The 17169-nt window shown below is 52.6% G+C and overlaps 1 protein-coding gene across 1 annotated transcript in view; it reads right to left on the bottom strand.

Annotated features, from left to right (window-relative positions):
- The window catches only part of TXNDC5 (thioredoxin domain containing 5), a 26508-nt gene extending 9345 nt beyond the window's left edge, over window positions 1-17163 (bottom strand). Inside the window, exons 1-4 of the mRNA XM_040249285.1 lie at window positions 17122-17163; window positions 13232-13381; window positions 7834-7939; window positions 2019-2115 (exon numbers count right to left, since the gene is read on the bottom strand). Coding sequence (XP_040105219.1) covers window positions 2019-2115; window positions 7834-7939; window positions 13232-13381; window positions 17122-17138 — 370 coding nt within the window. The 5' untranslated portion in view covers window positions 17139-17163. The remainder of the gene's footprint in view (window positions 1-2018; window positions 2116-7833; window positions 7940-13231; window positions 13382-17121) is intronic.
- Between the last annotated feature and the right edge of the window lie 6 nt (window positions 17164-17169).

The following is a 17169-nucleotide window of genomic DNA, read 5'->3' on the forward strand; positions in this document are numbered from 1 at the left end:
AACAGAAGGCAAGGGAGAAAGAGATGCTGAGGGAACAGACTGAAGGAGACTTAGGAGAGCAATATTTAAAAAAGGAGAGAGAGAGACCAGCCTCAACTACTGTGCTGGAGGGCATGCTCGGGTGACAAACCAGAAAGGAAAGTGAGCAGTGGTTCCGCACGGTCAGGCAGGGCTCCTCGGGGGAGAGAAGGAAGCGGGCAGGAGAGGAGCCAGGATGTGAGCTGGACGGTGGCTACGGGCTGACTGCTTTACGATCATTCACTGCCCCTACACTGCTTTCTGTATCCGGGTTTTATTTCACGATAAAATAGAAAATTTAAAAAAACCAAATACTTGAGTATCACTCTCTTGGCTAGGAAGTAAACCAATCATGACTGAGACACTGAAGACTTTTATCTCGGCTCTTCAACCTGGACCAGCCTAGGGCAAAGAAAGGTGTCAGGCTGTGAGCAGCCCGCGTCAGGCTGCAGGCAGGGAGAGAAGCAACCAGCAGCCCTGATGGGGGCCCAAGCTCCAAGTAGAGCTGGCCGGGCGACGCCCAGGGGGCATCTGGTCAGCGCAGCAGTGAGGGGTCGGAGGGACCTAGGGGGAAACTTGCTTCGACAGTCAATGTTTCCTATCAACTATATCTCAGTTCTTTAAAAAAAAACAAAAACTATATATATATATAAAAGTAGCTGGTCTGTAAGGCTGGAACCCTGTCTCCCCAGACAGGCCCGTCACCACCCTGAGCTGTGAGGTGGAGACAGCGGGTGCAGGAGCGGGGTAAGGGTGGGCGGGGCACCACTTTCCCAGCAGACCCGTGGACTCGGCCCCTCAGAGGGTGACCCGCTCAGGGGGTCAGGCTGTGCTTTGGCTGGTTCTGGTAACACGTCCTACAGGGAGTCCCAGCCCGCCTCAAAGTGACTCCTGGAGAACAGAAAACCTGAAGGTCCACTCCCAGAGCATCGGTACCAATAATGACCTCTAATTAAAAACGGAACGTGGCTTGCAGGCATCACAACAAGTGATTCCAGCCTTGGAGGGGGTGGGTTTTCACTCCCAGCAGGCAGGACCCACAAGGCCAGACACAATTTTAAGCCCTTTTTCAGAACGGTCCTGCCTCAAGTTGCACGGAGGATCTCTCTCCATGGCAGCATCTGAGAGCAGAGGTCAGCCTGGTGGCTGGATTCACGTTCAAGCCCTTCACTGCTGAGCTGACGCTTCTGAGCGTGTGAAGGGAGGTCTTACACACATTATTAACTTAAGAAACTGTACTCCGGTCACTGACATTTAGGAGACTAAGAAAGTGAAAGTGAAGTCGCTCAGTCATATCTGACTCTTTGCAACCCCATGGACTGTAGCCCACCAGGCTCCTCTGTCCATGGGATTTTCCAGACAAGAGTACTGGACTGGGGTGCCACTGCCTTCTCCAGGATATCTTCCCGACCCAGGGGTTGAACTCGGGTCTCCCGCATTGTACGCAGACGCTTTACCGTCTGAGCCACCAAGAAGTCCCAGGAGACTAAGAGGTGGTATCAACAGTAGCTTAAGGGTAGAGAGCACCTATCCTGATTCGTGTGTTATAGCAGTCCCAACTAAATTCTCCTTCAAACAGGTACCAGAAACCTTTGTTTCTGCCTCAGATCAGTAAGCACACGATTAACGCTAACAGAAACAAACATCTCATCATCCAAGGGCGCGGGTCCAGCCCGTGCACAAATTAGGTGAGCGCACCCAGTCCCGACGTGTGTGCTTCGCACACCCGAGGCTTCAGCCTGGCACCAGAACCACCTCTCCATCAGATGGAGACGTGTCATCTCCGAGAGGAAGAGCGCTAGACACAGGTGTCGGCGGGGCTGCACGAGAGAAACCCTGGACAAACACCACCCATGCAGTGGCCTCCGAGCCCTCGAGCTGCGAGAGGAGAAGCCCTGGCCACCCGGGAGGTCGGACCCAAGGCACGCCCTGCCCCCAGGGTTGCGGCCCAGCCCCAGTCACGGACACATGCACTCACGCACGCACGCACGCCCGCCTACCTTGAGCCACGTGCAGCTCGAAGTTGCCGGCTGAGAGCTCATACAGTCCCTGCTTGAGCTCGGGGGTGCGGGGCGGCTCCACCGTGGGCTCTGGAGTCTGATGGGGGAGACGGGACAAGAGTCACCGCGGGCGTGTGTCGAGGCACCAGGGAGCCCATCACGACTTCGGTATGGAACCTTCTGCCGCCACCACCCCCCTGCCCTAGCCTCCGGGGAATGCTGCTGTGTCGAGGGGTCCCCGGGCAGGAAGCAACTTAATCGGGGCAAGAGGCCCCTTGGCAAGTGCTGTCGGACTGATGCTCCAGGGCAGCCAGGTGACAACCAGCACCCCCCACCCACAAACCTGTCCTTTGCTGCCCTCAAACTCAATCCAACAGAGCAAACTGAAGGATGGGCCGCCTCAAGCCAGCACCCTGTTGGGTTCTTGGAGACCAGACCCGAGTCGGCTGGCAGAGCACAGCAGCAAGCGGCACCGAGGGACACAGAGGGGACAAAGCAGACAGCAGGCAGACCCAGCCACCCTGTATGCGCAGCAGCAGTAAGAAAATCCGGGAAGGAAGCTGAAACTCTGAAGAGCTGATAAAAGAAAAAAGGTGACGAGGGAAATCTGGACGGATGAAAGGCCTCAGAGAGAAAAACCACAGGGCAAACGTGGGCTGCGCCTTTAAGAATGTAATTCACAGGACTAAGCTTGGGACAGAAACAGTGAAGAGACAAGAAGTGGCTTTTAAAAAGGCGCTTCTCCAGCATCTGAGCAGACCCAGTGTGACAGCTAACTGCTAACCCCCAAACCACACCATTCCAGATATCTCCTCTTTCTCTTAGGCCAGCACGTCTGTGGTCTCCAACCAGAGCAAGCAGAGGAAAAGAGATGATCACTGAGACATTACTGTCCTACAGACATGTGGGTGTCTATTATTCAGTTCTTATCTAGGGGTTCGTATTTCTATTAAAATGAATATCCAAGTTAAGTCATTTGAAGCTTTCAAAATGCTGAGAGCTCAAAGCTGAGCAGGGCTGTAACTGTAAAGCAGCATGAAGTTTTCTACTTCCGCTTCGTTGACAATGCTAAACCTTTGACTGTGTAGATCACAATAAACTTCTTAAAGAGATGGGAATACCAGACCACCCTACCAGCCTCCTGAGAAATCTGTATAGTTAGAACCGGATGTGGAACAACGGACTTGTTCCAAATTGGGAAAGGAGTACGTCAAGGCTGTATATTGTCACCCTGCTTATTTAACTTACATGCAGAGTACACCAGGAGAAATGCTGGGCTGGATGAAGTAGAAGCTGGAAATCAAGGTTGCCAGGAGAAATATCAATAACCTCAGATATGCAAATGACAACACCCTTATGGCAGAAAGCAAAGAGGAACTAAAGACACTCTTGATGAAGGTAAAAGAGGAGAGTGAAAAAGCTGGCTTAAAACCGAACATTCAAAACACTAAGATCATGGCATCCGGTCCCATCACTTCATAGAAAATAGATGGAGAAACAGTGACAGATTTTATTTTCTTGGGCTCCAAAATCACTGAATAATGACGACTGCAGCCAGGAAATTAAAAGACGCTTGCACTTTGGAAACAAAGCTTTGACAAACCTAGACAGCATATTAAAAAGTAGAGACATTACTTTGCGGACAAAAATCTGTATAGTCAAAACTATGGTTTTTCCAGTAGTCATATATGGATGGGAGAGTAGACCATAAAAAAGGCTAAGCACCGAAGAATTGATGCTTCTGAACTGTGATGTTGGAGAAGACTCTTAAGAGTCCCTTGGACCGCAAGGAGAACCAACCAGCCAATCCTAAAGGAAATCAGTCCTGAATATTCATTGGAAGGACTTATGCTGAAGCTCCAATACTTTGGCTACCTGATGCGAAGAGCTGACTCATTAGAAAAGACCCTGATGTTGGGAAAGATTGAAGGAAGGAGAAAAGAACAACAGAGGATGAGATGGTTGGATGGCATCACTGACTCAATGGACATGAGTTTGAGTGAGCTCTGGCAGCTGGTGAAGGACAGGGAAGTCTGGCGTGCTGCAGTTTGCTGGGTCACAAAGAATCGGACAGAACTGAGCAACTGAAGAACAGCAACATGAATCTTTCAGCTACTGGCTTGACTTTCATGCTACGTTTGCATCAAGTGCTAAGGACCCACAGAGAAGGGTGTCTGAAAGAGTGACGGCTAAGGGACAGTCAGTGAGTTCCAACAAAGTGAAAGAGGAGACTGGATGTCACTGTGTATAAGATGTTCAAAGGGCCTGTGGTGGTAAAATGCCCGTTTGTGGCACCAAAGGAGCACGTCTCTGGTCCTTGTTCCATGGCAGGTAAAGATAAATGATCATTACAGGAACTTCACAGTGTATCACAGAATGGGTACCATCCGCACGCTGGGAACAACGTGGGCTTAGGAGTCTTAAGAAAGCAACCTGGGGCTTCCCTGGCAGTCCAGGGGTCAAGAATCCGCCTGCCGATGCAGGAAACTCGGGTTTGATCTCCAGTCTGGGAAGATCCCACATGCACAGGAGCAACTGAGCCCGTGAGCCACAACTACTGAGTGTGTGCTCCAGAGCCATGCTCCGCAACCAGAGACGCCCCGCAGCGAGAAGCCTGTGCCCCGAAACCAGAGCAAACTCCCGCGCCTCAACCAGAGGAGAGCCCGCGCAGCAGTGAAGAGCCGGCACAGCCGAAAATAAAGACGTTTTTAAAAAACGAAAGCAGCTCGGCACTACTCAACAGGAGCTCTAAAAGTGGTCTGGCTTTTTTATTTTTTGCTTTGCAATGTTATGTTTGGATCTATATTCTAAAAAGTCACACCAAAGTAGGGGGAAAAGTCCTTCACAAAGATAGCGTTTCTGATGAGAGAAAAATTATCAACCTGAATATCCAATGACAGAAAAAAGCTGACAGAAAAAAATGACAGAAAAATTCTAGCATATCCAGAAGATAAAATACGATCACTGTAAAGATGTTCAACTGTATACAAAGATCATTAATGAAATGAACCACGTCTATGTGCTGATGACTACTTAAGGAAAAAATACAGAAGGAAACATGGAAATATAAACATTGGAGAGGATAAGGAATGGCAGATTTTCCTTGACTTTAATATATTACCATAATAATACGAGGGGAAACCCTAAATTCATCCTGTTTAAATAGGAAAACGTCCCTGGTGGTTCAGATGGCAAAGAGACTCAGGTTCAAACCCTGGGTGGGGAAGATCGCCTGGAGAGGATGGCAACCCACTCCAGTATTCTTGCCTGGAGAATTCCAGGGACAGAGGCAGGCTACAGTCCGTGGAGTTGTAACAAGTCGGACACGACTAAGAGACCAACACTTTCATAGAAGTTTTTTTAAAATGCTTTCACTTAAAATATAAAGCAAAATTCACATGGAAAAACATTTTGGTTTGTAATATGAAGTCTGAATACTTGAATTTTTCTGTAATAAGCCACCCTATCGTCATTTCCAGCAATTACCTGAGATGCCCACGGCTCTGAGACGCCAAGATATGGCAGGGGGGTGACTGAGGTCCGGGGTGGGTCCATGTTGCCATGCCCCCAGGACGGGCCCTGAGGTGGGCAACGCTGAGCCTCGCACCGTCCCAGCCCGAGCTCTGGGCTCCACCCCGAAAGGGATGTCGGCTGGGGAGATGACGGCTTTCTGCCATCCTGACCCTGGCTGATGGCTTCCTGAATACAGTCATCACAGAAGACTGGCTTTTTGGTGAAAAACTTAAATGTTTTTGGAGACTATGAACTCTCCTTTAAAACTGGCTTCCTCCCCCCTCCAGAGAACACCAAAAAAACAACCAAGAAAAAAAAACACAACACCTTTAAGTTTAAATCTATGTGAAAGTTACATCTGCTGCTTTCTTGTCGTGACAAAGATGCAAATTTACTCTGAGGGGTTTGTGGTTTCCCTGTTACCTAAAATTAGACACAGCTCTGGTCAACACTCAACACTGTATGCCAGCGGTCTTCAGCACACAGTTCTGGGTGGTGGTGCTCAGTCCTGTCCGACTCTGCAACCCCATGGACCATAGCCCGCCAGGCTCCTCTGTCCACGGGATTTCCCAGGCAAGACTACTGGGGTGGGTTGCCTTTTCCTTCTCCAGGGGATCTTCCCGACCCAGAGAGCAAACCCCCCGAGACTTTTTAAAACATGAGATAAAAGCAGTACTTGGGAAGCAGCTAGGTTTCTGATTGGCTCTGACCTCTACCCAGAATGTAGGGGAGAGCTGAAGGACCACACGGACACCCTGGAAGGGGACAGCAGAAGACCCCTGCAGCTGCCCAGATGAGCTCCAGGCCAGGGGAAGCTCTCCTGACGCTCCAGACCTCAGACGCTCTCCTGCCTCATCAGAAGCACGCAGCAGGCACACTGGCCACCTCTCTGCTCCCGTCCAGGCCCAGCTCGGCCTCTGCGGGCCCGGGCCCACAGCACTACCAGAAAGCAGCGCGCACGAAGGGACGCTGTGTGGAGGGCTCGCGGTCGTCATCATTTATGACAAGATGAAGACGCCTACCATCCAGTGGAGGACTGAGGACTACGGATTTTTCTCAGGAACGCTACACATAACTATGTCTTTAAAAAACATCTCAGTAACACAACACTGTAAGTCACTACACTTCAATTAAAAAACAACAGGCCTCAGAAATCAGTTTCCATAATTATATCCTCAGAGAAGGGAGTAGTAGACATCAAGACACAGAGAGCTCAGGGTATTAAGGTTTGTCATCAGCAACGCCACTAGGGCCGTGGGGCTGAGAAGCAAAGCAGAGTCACACTGGGGGTACGGCCCAAGGCAGTGCGGGGAGCGGGAGGTTGTGGAGGGGGAGCTGGGCTCAGGGGGAGAGGGCTGAGCTGGACCGGACGCCTGGGCAGAGGCCTGGCCCCCAGGAGGCTGCAAGTCCACCTCTGGTGCTGAGGAATCAGCGTGATTTGAATGATGTGTGAGACGGGAGTGGAGGGTATGTTAAAATAAGTGCGCTTCTGTGGGCTGCGTTCTGAAACAGTTACCGACGACCCTGACCACAGCCAAACAAGGGGTGGGAAGGCCGGAAGACCAAGCTGCCAGCACTGCTGGGGCCGGAGGTGGACACACAGGACCAGCTCCACGCACTCTGCCCGCCACTCACCAGACTCTTCCCCCTACTTCTGTGCATGTTTGAACATTTCCATGATCAAAAGCCTTCTAAACCTTCATCTTTTCCCAGTGAGGTACTTAGAGAGTCCTCAGATCCATAGAGACAGAGCACAGGGTGACGGGTGCCAGGGGCTGGGGAGCCGGTGCTTAACAGGAACAAGCTCTCTGCTCATTGTCCGTTTGCGGAGTCCTGCCCGACTCTTCTGCGGCCCCGTGGACTGCAGCCCGCCAGGCTCCCCTGTCCACGGGGTTCTCCAGGCAAGAATCCTGGAGTGGGCTGCCATGTCCTCCCGGGGGTTTTCTCAACCCAGGGATCAAACCCATGTCTCCTGCTTGGCAGGCGGGTTCTTTACCACTGAGCCCCCTGGGAAGCCCGGGTGTCCACTTGGGAAGATGGAAAATTTCTGTGGGTGGATGGTTGCACTGCATTAGGAATGTATTTAATACCACTGACTTGTACACTGGAAAATAGTTAAGAGGGTAAATTTTATAGTGTATTTTATCAGAATTTTAAAAAATTGCAACAACAACAAGAACAAAGTGAATCTTTACCTATGAAATCACTGAGTTCTAAAAAGTTGCTTTAAGATGGTAGCTAATCTGGCCTCTTTACTACCCTCAAACGCAGGAAGAAAGAGGGTGGCCGTGTGTGCACTCACGGGGGGCTCCTCGTTCAGTGTCTGCAGCATCCATTTTTCCAGGGCCTGGAAATCCCGGGGACCCTGGTACTTCACAGCTTCTTGGCCAGGCTTGAAGAACTTCAAGCTGAAAGAGTAACAGAGGATTAGACGGAGTAGATTTTAAAGCACTTCAAATGGCTCCGAGCAAAGAATAAACTCATTTAGTGAAGCAATCATAAAAACGGGGTGTCGGCGGGCTGCAGCCAGCTCACCCCTGCTCCTCTCTGATATCGCTTGGAAAAAAAAGAAAAGCAATGTTCGAGGAGGTGGCATATTCACTTAATTAAAAAGTTTTTCATGTTATTCTCGAAACACAAAACCAAGGTGAACATGTCGGGCTGGGCCCCGCGGACCCAAGGACTCGGGGGCAAGGGTTCCCCAGGTTCCCCTGCCTCGTATTCACTGTCCTTTCCCGGCTTCAGTCGTTTTTATGTTCTGCATTTTGAAGAACAAGCTAGAACTGTCGTGGAACCTGCACTGTTCTGCAGTGAATTTATTTCCCGGCTATTTCCTGTCAGCTATTCAACTTTCACAAGGCGAGACTATCCAGCTACAATGAGAGTTCAGGTTTCCAACGTTAAGCACAAGCCTGACTTTGGTTGATAACGGCCCAGAGAAGGACTCTCTTCTGTTTCCCACACACACGAACCTCTAAAGGCGTCTGCAGATGGAGCACAGAGTCCTGCCCTCGGGGGGAGCGGGGACATCACCTCGCTCAGAGGCAAAGAAATCGAGCGCCAACTCAAGAGACGCAGGTTTAATGCCTGGGTCGCGAAGATCCCCTGGAGAAGAAAATGCAAGCCGCTCCGGCATTTTTGCCTGGGAAACCTCGTGGACAGAGGAGCCTGTTGGGCTACGGTCCATGGGGTCGCAAAGAAGAGTCAGGCGTGGCCGAGCGACGAAACAACAACAGAAGGCCTCATCAGAGCCTGAGACAAGCAGTCCAAACGCTGGGCCACTGCCTGGCGACGGGACAGTGTGCTCCCGATGGAACGCAACAGAAGGCGTCAGGGATGAAGGGAGGGGAGCGAACAATTCTTCCACCGACAGAACAGAAGGGGTCAGGGATGGAAGGGGAAATAGGGCTACTGGAACATAGCTACTGAAAACAGAGCAACAGACTCGCATTTGGGGGCAAGCCTACCCATCTAAACACCCCCAATGCTTCCTGGCATGTATGTGGATTTTGTTAGCAGATGCCCAATGTGCAGCAGCAGAATACAAGAAGTTAAGATATACAGAAATCAGAAGCGTGTTTGGATAGCTAACCCCACAAGGTCTTAATTTGAAGCTGCACACCAAACAAGAAAACCAACACACTGGCTGCAGAAGGCATTCAAGTGAGAATGGGCTTACCAACCTCACCCAGAAGTTCAGATCCTGTGATGGGCTAGGGGATACCTCGCTGTGACTCCAAGAGTATCTCTCCCCTTCCCTGGCAGCTTATACTTTTATAACCATGACAAAACCCCACAATCTAACTAGACTTGGCCAGTGTGTCCCTTCCTTCATGAAGTTTAACATTTCAAGCGACTCGACCTGCCCTCACGCCTGTGACCACCGGCGCCCCCTTGAGATGCTCTGGAGATGTGCGCCCTGCCCATGGAGGACCCGGGCGACCTGTCCTCCACGCCTCCTTCTCGGCCTGGTGCCTCCCTCCAGCAGAGCGCTTCAGGATGGAAATGAGTGGCTCCTCAGGGTGTTAGAAGGAACCAGGCGTTGCTGACTCCACCTCTCGTTTCTTTGCTAAGGCTAAATGCAGGAGAGCCTCATCTGTTCCTTTTTCCTCATTCGGTATACACCGATTGAAATGAAACTGATTTTTAAAAATCTCTTTCTGCTGTTGCATTAAAAACCTTTCTAAGCTGCCCAAGTCTGAGATTCTGGAGAAGTTCTGGAGAAGTTCACAGACCCTGGGGAAAGACAAGCTTCTCTGACGGGGCATCCGACTTCATTTTCACCATGGATGGAGAGGCAGCCAGTGGTGGAGAGCAGGCCACCGGGTTCAAGCCCCAAGGACAGCCCCAAACCTTTCTGCTGCTGCCGAACCTCCACCATGGGCACTTGTTTTCCTGGTGAACTTTCTCTCTCTCAAGGAGACTGCAGGGGAGACAATCCCCACTGACGGGGCTCTCTGGAAAACAGCAAGACGATGTCCTACCACCACAGATGGGATGGCGTTATGTGGCGACTAACAGGAGACCTGCCGGAAGTCCTGACCCATGCTCCCATGCTCCCAGACTGCGACCTGGATTAGCAACAGGATTTGCATCGAAGTGATCAAGTTAAAACGCGGTCAGTAGGGTGGGCCCTAAGCCAATGTGATGTTTCCCTGACAGCTCAGGTGGTAAAGAATCTGCCTACAATGCAGGAGACCCCAGTTCGACTCCTGAGTCAGGAAAAGTCCCTGGAGAAGGGATAGGCTACCCACTCAGTATTCCTGGGCTTCCCTTGTGGCTCAGCTGATAATCTGCCTGCAATGCAGGAGACCTGGGTTCGATCCCTGGGTCGGGAAGATTCCCTGGAGAAGGGAAAGGCTACCCACTCCAGTATTCCGGCCTGGAGAACTCCATGGGCTGTATAGTCCATGAGGTCGCCAGGAGTCGAACACAACTAAGCAAATTTCACTCTTTCTAAGCCAATATGACTGATGACTGTATAAAAAGGGAAATTTAGACAGAGAGACGGCACACAGGAGAAGGCTGTGTTAAGGAGGAGGACTGGGGTGGTGCTTCTCCAAGTCAAGGAACATCAAAGATTGCCGGAGCCAGGAAGAGGCAAGGAGGATCTCCAAGGGCTTTCAGAGCCTTGGTTTCTGGCTTCTGGCCCCTGGGACCATGAGAGTTTGCCTCTCTGTTCTTTTGGGGCACTCTGCATGGCAGCCGTAGAGACCTCCTTCAGCGCTGCCCCTGCTAACATCTTCCCAGATGACAAATATGCTTTAATGGCTCAACAGGAAGATCTCAGAACAGCTTCCTGAGCGCAGGCAGCCTTCTCCAGGGACCTGGGGACCCAAATGCCCTCCCTCTCCAATCCTTTACCCCCGTTAAAGGTGCCAGGAAGGGATGACACAAACACTGATGTGCGGACCAACCCTACAGCATCATCTGATCCAGGCCTCAAAACGCCTCTAGAAGCCCACACAGGTCAACCTATGAAGGCCCTAAGGCCCCTACATTTTACGCAGCACGCCCCCACCTCCTGCGTTCTGTGAGAAGAATCTGGTGTTGGCTGTGATGGTCACAGGGCCCCTTCCCAAGCTGTGCAGTGGGAGCTGCTAATTCTCTTTAACAGCTCTAAAGCAGGGTCTGGTTTTCTTGGAGAGATCACATCTTCTAAAAACCAAATTAGGATGCCTGCTCCCACGTGGATGTTTTGATATCTATGAACAGCATCTGTGGAGTCACTGACGGTGCGCCCAGAGAGCTGAGACGAGCACCCTCCCCTCCCTCTCTGACACTCCCAACCCACGCCTGCTCAGCCCTGTCACTGGTTTACGGTGCACACGACCACACACAGCCAGACGTTCAAGAGTGGACACCAACCATCTGCAGCTCCTGCCCCTCAAAGTCACAAGCCCTCAACAGGGAACTGGCTCCACAGCGCACTGGCTGCTTCTCCGGGATGCTCTTCATCTAAAGTGGGGTTTACTTTAAAGGCAACGCAGTGAAGCACAGGACAGTGATACCAACAGGCACGTACGTACAGCAGGAAATTCTGTCTCTAGTGCTCTGATCTCATACAGACTCGAGTTACCGTGCCCAGAGCAGCAAGCAGTCACCAAAGATCGAGAGTCCCAGAGCCCTTTATGGAAATGCCGAATCTCCCAATGTTGGGGGAAACCTTAGCATGAATTGGGCGCGTTCAGACTGGTGGCTGCACGCAACAGTGCCGGGGGGACAGGGGGGCTGTGTGTGCCAGCATCCGACTTCACACTCAAGGCTGAGGACCGTGGCCAGAGCTGCAGGAAGTGGACGGCAGAGGCAGGGTCCAAACCGCGGCGTCCAGGTTCCAACTAAGAGCACCGGCCACTTTCCATGCGGCCTCTCGGGTTTGAAAATCAGCTTGGGTCTCATACAGGATCGACTTCATTCATCAGTTTGAACAAACATGTTGGGACCTGCAGTGCCCGACCCCTCCCCCAGACTTTTGGAAATGGCATCTTCCCCTTTTTGAAGATGTGCCCTTCACCCTAACATCGAATGCAGAGTCCGGAAGGGGCTGCTGTCTTCCGACAAGATCCCGCCTATCTGGCCACGAGGTCTGTTTCTGGAATGAATACTGCATCCAAGGTGGGCCAATCAGTGACGGGCCTAAGCCCACTATGGCAACAGAGCGATGCAGAGCTGGCAAGTCGAGTCATCTTGAGCGGGGTGCAGAGAAATAGGCCTCCAGACCCGCGGAGTAGCACCTCGGCGCTCCCATAGCCTGCAGACTAAGCCAGCTCCATCAAGCCCCTCTTCTGTTCATTTAGCCAGTTTCAACTTCTGTTCTTAAATCTACTTTAACTGCCAAGGAAATAGAGTCTCACTTGTCAGAATGAGTGCACTTTCTTTCCAACAAAAACGGCCCTTGTGCTGGTCACGTGGGGAATAACTCCAGAAAAGAGACTGAAGAATTAACTGCGTGACGGGGCTTCCCTGATGGTCTAGGGGTGAAGACTCTGTCTCGCAGTAATGCAAGAGACACCAGTTCGATTCCTGGTCCAGGAGGATCCTACATGCCTTGGCACAGATAAGCTGGTGTGCCACAACTACTGAGCCTAGACTCTAGTCTAGAGCTGCAACTACTGAGGCCCGTACGTGGAGAGCCTGTGCTCTGCAAAGAGAAGCCACCGCAGCGAGAGGCCTGGGCCCACAAGCAGAGAGTGGCCCCTGCTCACTGCAACTAGGGGAAAGCCTGTGCACAGCCACAGAGACCCAGCCGAAAACAAACAAAATCTAGTCGAAAACAAACAAATCTTACAAAAAAGAAAAAAAAATTAACAGAGTGGCCAAAAATTCAGACAAAAAGTCCTGACAGTCGGTTGTTCACTGGAGCATCAGATGTGACAAGGCCTCAGGGAGAACAATGCCATTTTTGTCTGGCAGACACATTCTTAATTATATAAAAAGGAAAATTCAGTTAATTGAAGCCTTTTTCCAAACAAAGTACAAAAAAGCATCTAACACACAGCGCACATATAAACCCTCCCTAACAACAGGGCCTGCCCGCTCCAAGCTGGCATCACCTCCCTTCTCAGAACTACTAAGAAGTTGCCAAAACCGTAACTTGCACTTCGTTTGGCCCGAGGTGGTTGGCGAAAAACCAAGAACTGGAGGGCGCAGGGCGCGCGCCCGTCACTCACGTGAGGTCCCCGCGCGCACCCGTCACTCACGTGGGGTACCCGCGCACGCCCTGGGCGGAGCACACCTCCGAGTTGGCCGTGCAGTCCACCTTGGCCACGTACACCTTGGCATCCTCCATGCTGTTGTACTTGTCTCCCAGGTCGTTCCAGGTTGGCTGCAGCCGCTGGCAGTGTCCACACCTGCAACAAGAGGGCGGTAAAAAGCGTGCTAAGCGCGGGGGCGGAGGGGGCCCAGCCCAGCTCCTCAGCCAGCCATCTCCTACGGTAGCGGGGCGCTCCGATCCCACCGTTGTTCACACTGCAACGGAGACGCAGCCGACCAGCCCACCGTGGCTGCGGAACCTCCCGAGAGTCCTGACAACGTTCTCAGCGAGGCGCGGTGCCCGATGCCTTTCAACTTGGCCCCAGCTGACCTCTTATCCACCTGCCTTGCTTCTTGGGCCGCCCCCACTGCTGGGCCCTGCTGGACACATTTCCAGGTTCCTGCAAGCGACCTATCTTGGCCGGGCCCTGGGAGTGAGCACCCCTTCCTCTGACCCTTCCTAAGCCCACCCAGCCGATCACTACTTGTTCGGCTTGGGTGTCACTTCCTCCAGGAAGTCAGCCCGGACTCCCAAGCTGGCCGGTGTTCCCTCTCTTCTCTCTCGGGTCCGGAGAGCCCCCTCGCTCCTCCCCGGCAGCTCCGCCCTTCTCGCTGCCATGGTCCCTTTAGGGTCAAGTCTTCTCCACCATGTAACCCACTCTCTCCAAATACAAACCAGCCTCAGAATGAAATCCGTTCTGCATTCTCGCCAGTGAGAAGATGAAAAAAAAAAAAAAACTTGTGGCTGCCCAAAACTTCTAAATGTGACACGCTCAAATGGACACTTAACAATATTCACTGTAAGAATTTAATGACCTATTTTAAAATCATCTATCATTTAAAACAATATGCTAACTTAAAATGATTGCTTTTACTTGTCCCATTTCTTGACAGCATCAGTTTCTTCCCCATCACTAAATCTTTTTGAGTCATATGGCTGATCACCGTCTTTAACTGTCAGCTGTTCACAGGGCCATACTTTTCTCAGACCCAGGTGCACTCTCACAGCGTTAGAGGACATGGTCTGCTCCCCCGTCTCCTGGTGAGTGTGAATTCCTGATCTCTGCCATGGAACTCCTTGCTGTAGTGCTTTTTAGAGTGCTGTCAGAACACCCAGCACTTCTGAGTTCATCCTCAAAGCAGTTTCTCCATAAAATCAGTGTTAAATCCCCTTGCCTCTTTTCTTTTCTGACAGATGACCTCACCAGGAAGCATCTAAAGGCCACACACTAGAAGACCTTGCTTTAAGCAAACCTGTTTCCCCTAAGCAACACCTTCTAGGCCAGAGAAGAGAACCCTGCTTGATAAGAGACTCAAATATAATATGAATCCCTCTTTTCTGGAAGATATCTGTGAGGGAAAACCACCAGCAGATTTAAGTAGATGTGGTACAAGTGCCAAGAAGACAACCATCTTCCTTTCTACAACTGGACGCCTGAGACACATACTAAGTGCTTAGCAACTTCCTAGCAATGGTTCCATGGGTGCCTCACAGTCGGCACTCTGGTTTTGGACCCTTGGGGCTACAGCACAGAAACTCTGAGACTGCAGCTGCACTGAGGCAGTTTGTGGTCAGTAACAGAGCAAAGCCACCTGGTCCTTTCGAGGCAGCGGCCCCAACCTTGACCTTGTCACCAGATTCAATGGGACCTGAAAAGTGGCCATACATGACTGATGCTGGCGCACCACTTACCGCAGGAGGACAGCCCTGCCCTCGCCTGGCTCAGAGCGCACGCACAGGGTCAAGGCTACCACTGGCCCCTGCCTTCAAATCCCGCGTGGGCACGCAACATTTCCAGAAACTGAAATGCAGAGAGACCAGGGGCAGCCCAGTGTACCCTAGCTGAACTCCAATCTGCTCTTGCTGCTGCTGCTGCTAAGTCGCCTCAGTCGAGTCCGACTCTGTGCGACCCCATAGACAGCAGCCCACCAGGCTCCCCCGACCTTGGGATTCTCCAGGCAAGAACACTGGAGTGGGCTGCCATTTCCTTCTCCAATGCATGAAAGTGAAAAGTGAAAGTGAAGTCGCTCAGTCATGTCCAACTGTTAGCGACCCCATGGACTGCAGCCCACCAGGCTCCTCTGTCCATGGGATTTTCCAGGCAAGAGGACTGCAGTGGGGTGCCATCTGCTCTTAAAGTCTGTTAAATGCTGTCACAGAAACCCACACATCTGTATAAATATTTCCTAGCAGACTATGAGAAAGCAAACAAAAACTTTAAAAGTTACTTTTTCCGGGAGCATCCACCTAAAACTCTGTAAGCCGCACACAGTGAAACAGGAGTGTACTAGTCCTCTCCGTCACTCAGGCCAGGACTAGATGGTGAGCATTACAGAGACTCCAAATCCAAAAGTCCACTGGCACTGCAGGGACCTACGGTGTCTACATGTCAGTCTCTTTAAAAATGAATAAATAAAGAAACCCACGGGCAGATTTATTCCACAGAAGCAGACTTCAGTTAAGTAGCATATTTAACTCCAACAGCTACTCTGAAAACACCCTCCGCAAATAAACTATCCACAACCATTACTTCACATTTCTATACCACTGGGTTCTAAAAATTCCGCTCCTTTGGTTCTTGAAACACAAGCTATCCCATAAACACAGTAAATGACAAGTCTGAGTCCGACCCAAAGTGTCGATCTAACTCCAAAGGAACTGAAACGCAGTAATAACCTGGATATGAGGGGGAAAGTTTCCTCCAACTTCTGCCGGCACATTTTCTCAACAGGCGGCTTTTCTTGGGCATCTTCTTCCTAACCCTTTTTGCATCCCTTCCCCACATCTCAAGGAGTCTCTTGGCTCTGGCCAAGAATGCCAAATTCTGCAGTGAAGCCTGCAAAGGCCTGGGCCATAGACCGGCTGGCTGCGCCGCCCACAGAGGACCCCCCTCAGCGGGCATCTAGGCCCTGGGAGAAGGCTCTCGGTCCCTCTGCTCGTGTCAAGCGCCGGAAGTCGCTCTCTTGGACGACTCGCAGGGCAAGAGTCTCTGGGGTCGGCACCGAGGCTCACAGCAAGGCCCCCATCCGGGAACCATGGCGGGGGCGGGGTGGGGGGCTGTCTGTTCAACGCCTGTGCCTTTTCCCACCTCAAACTTCCCAGATGGCCAGGCCCAAAAAAAGCGGAGGGGAGCGCGCGCCCGAGGACAGCCTTGGGTTGGGGATCAGTAGCTCCTGTCACTCGGAGCACAGCTCGCCGCGCCCCCGGAGCTGCAGAGGGGGCCCCAGCCTCCGCACGGCACCCCGATTCCCGGGAGAAGAGTGGGAACCCTCTAATGTCCGGACCACCCCCTCCCACCTCGCGAACACAGAGCCTGGGAGTCCCTGAGTTTCAATTAAACCCCCAGGCCCGCGTCCGCCCTGCGGCGAGCGCACGGGACAGGAAGTCCACGTGTACACGCCGGACCCCGGGTGTCCGCGCGGCCGCACGTGGCCTTCGGGTACCGGCCGAGCCCCAGGCCGCTGCCTCCGACCTGCGCATTAGTTCGGGGCTGGGGGACAGAGGGTGGGCGGGTTCCGGGCTCCCAGCGGCCCCGATGGACAACGCCCCTGCCCCGACCCCCCGGTGCCGGGACCGGGGGACGGGGCGAAGGAGCCTGAGCGCCGGCCTTTTCCGGTTCGGCCCTCGGGGACCGCCCCCTCTCGTCTGGTCCCGGCCCCTGCGCCACGTCAGCGGCGAGCGCCCGGCCCGCGCCGCCCCCGGCGCCCCCAGGCGCGAAAACCCTTCAGCCCCTCGCCGGGCGCCCCAGAGCGCGAGCCCGCGCCCCCCGCGCCCCCCGCGCCAGCCCCGGCCCGACCAGCGCCCGCGGAGCCCCAGGCAGGCGGCGCGGCCGGTTACCAGGGCGCGAAGAACATGACGAAGTGCGCGGCGCTCTGGATGCCGTGC

This window comes from Oryx dammah, unplaced genomic scaffold (genome assembly GCF_014754425.2).
Source record: "Oryx dammah isolate SB20612 unplaced genomic scaffold, SCBI_Odam_1.1 HiC_scaffold_11, whole genome shotgun sequence".
Lineage (NCBI taxonomy): Eukaryota > Metazoa > Chordata > Mammalia > Artiodactyla > Bovidae > Oryx > Oryx dammah.